The 1,756-nt window shown below is 55.6% G+C and overlaps 1 protein-coding gene across 1 annotated transcript in view; it reads right to left on the bottom strand.

Annotated features, from left to right (window-relative positions):
• Window positions 1–51: 51 nt before the first annotated feature.
• MONBRDRAFT_12739 (uncharacterized protein) overlaps window positions 52–1,756 on the bottom strand; it is a gene marked incomplete at both ends in the record, with an annotated part of 23,811 nt that continues 22,106 nt past the window's right edge. Inside the window, 2 exons of the mRNA XM_001750600.1 lie at window positions 52–1,386; window positions 1,480–1,620. Coding sequence (XP_001750652.1) covers window positions 52–1,386; window positions 1,480–1,620 — 1,476 coding nt within the window. The remainder of the gene's footprint in view (window positions 1,387–1,479; window positions 1,621–1,756) is intronic.

Below are 1,756 nucleotides of genomic sequence, written 5' to 3'. Positions count from 1 at the left end.
ATCCTGTTCTTGCTCAGGCCGATTTGGCAGCGCTGCACGAGCTTTGTACACCTTGTGGTTTTGGTTGTAATGGAGCTCAAGCTGACCCAGGCAGGAGAGCGTCAACACTTGGTCCACTTCGGTCATGGCCTCCAAGATCAGACTGGCTGGAAGGTCGGGGCCAAGTACTTTGCGGAGGTGTACACCCAATGCACTGTGCTCAGGGTGCAAAAAGATCAAGAGGGCCGGAAAGTGTTGGTGCAGTAGCTCTGCCAGTGCTGCCACCTGGTCCACCTGTGTTGCCTTCGATAGCTGCTGCTGCAACGTCGAAAGTCGTTCCTTCTCTTCATCCAGGTTGGCTTGTATACCAGCTCGCATGTCGTCTGACACAAAAGCCAAGAATGCTGTGGTTGCCTGAATTTTCTTTTGCAGCTCGGCCACCTCCTCATGAATGGATACAACTTGATCTGCGCTGCTCTGCGTGATGCTGCTTGCATATTCTTTGCATAAGGTCACCACGGAGAGCGTCTTGGCCTGCCAGTCGATCATATCCTGCAGCTGCTGCAACAGGGCTTGCGACTCGTGCAGCACAAACGCCAGGTACCAGTCCTGATGCTCATAATCGTGTTCTGCTCTCCAGTCTGCGAGCTGCTCCAGCCCATTCTGTTTGGGCGAGCTGAGGTGTTCGTGAGCCTGGCACAGCCGCTCCCACGCCTCGGGTAACGACTTGGCCGAAAGTGGTGCGCTCACATCCGAGCATTGTGCGCGTTGCCGTAACGTGTCCACGCGATGCATTGTGTCAGTGTCGGTGGTACCCGCCCTTGCCACGGCGTCCAGAGCATCAATCAATGCCAGCACCCGCCGCTTGATATTGGTATCAGTGCTGGTAAGCCGTTCTTGGCGCTCGGGTTCCACATTGTGCAGCATGACGAGTTTGCCCAGAGCTGCTGCAAAGTCGGTGGGTGGCGTCTCAAACGCAGTCGTGGGCGCGGTGGCTGGAGCGGGACATTTTGCCAAGATGTTCTGGAGTTCAAGATATACTGGTTGGAGCTCAATCTGCTCTGTTAGACTTTGCATCTTTTCAAGTACCGATTCTAGATTGTCAATGTTGGGGTCCAGCTGGCTGAGGCAGCCCTGTAGCGCTTTGGGAACTTGCACTGCTTGGTCGAGGACGCCGAGGGCGCGGGTGATGGTCGCTTTGAAGGCAGGCCAGTTCAAGGCAGGAAACACTGGTGGAGCTTCATCGATGGTGTTCTGGATCTTCGTAACCATTGCTGCGAGATTAGAGTTTCGCTTGATGGCACCGCTGATAAAGGCATCGAGGTGCGGGAGGGGGTGAGTGGTGGATTGCTCGGGCAGGAGCGGTCTGAGCCAGCCTTCCACCGACACCACAACAGCGGCCGTCGTCTATAGGGGGATGTGGTTGAGGGGAGGTTGAGATAGGGATGGAGTGGGGAGCAAAGATTGTAATTGGAAAAGGAAGAGCGGAGAGGTGTGTACCTCAAGGGACGGTGCAGGACTGGGCAAGGGCGGCAGCCAGGCAAATAGCTGTGCAAGGCGAGCCTCGTGGGCAGCGAAGACGGGCTCCAGCCTGTTGGCATGCCCACGTCGACGTCCAGCATCGAAGGCCGTCTCGCCTCTCTGAGAACATATTCAGGGGAGGGACGAGGTGTGGTAAGAGTTGAGCGATGTGCATGTGTTTTTTTAAAATGAAAGCCAGTGCAACGATGCACATGATTAAGCAGAAGACGTTTAACGAGTAAGCGGGGAACAGATC

The sequence above is a fragment of the Monosiga brevicollis genome, genomic scaffold (genome assembly GCF_000002865.3).
Source record: "Monosiga brevicollis MX1 MONBRscaffold_44 genomic scaffold, whole genome shotgun sequence".
NCBI classification, from domain to species: Eukaryota; class Choanoflagellata; order Craspedida; family Salpingoecidae; genus Monosiga; species Monosiga brevicollis.
The sequence above is the reverse complement of the archived record's forward strand: the minus strand, read 5'-3'. Positions and strand labels throughout refer to the sequence as shown.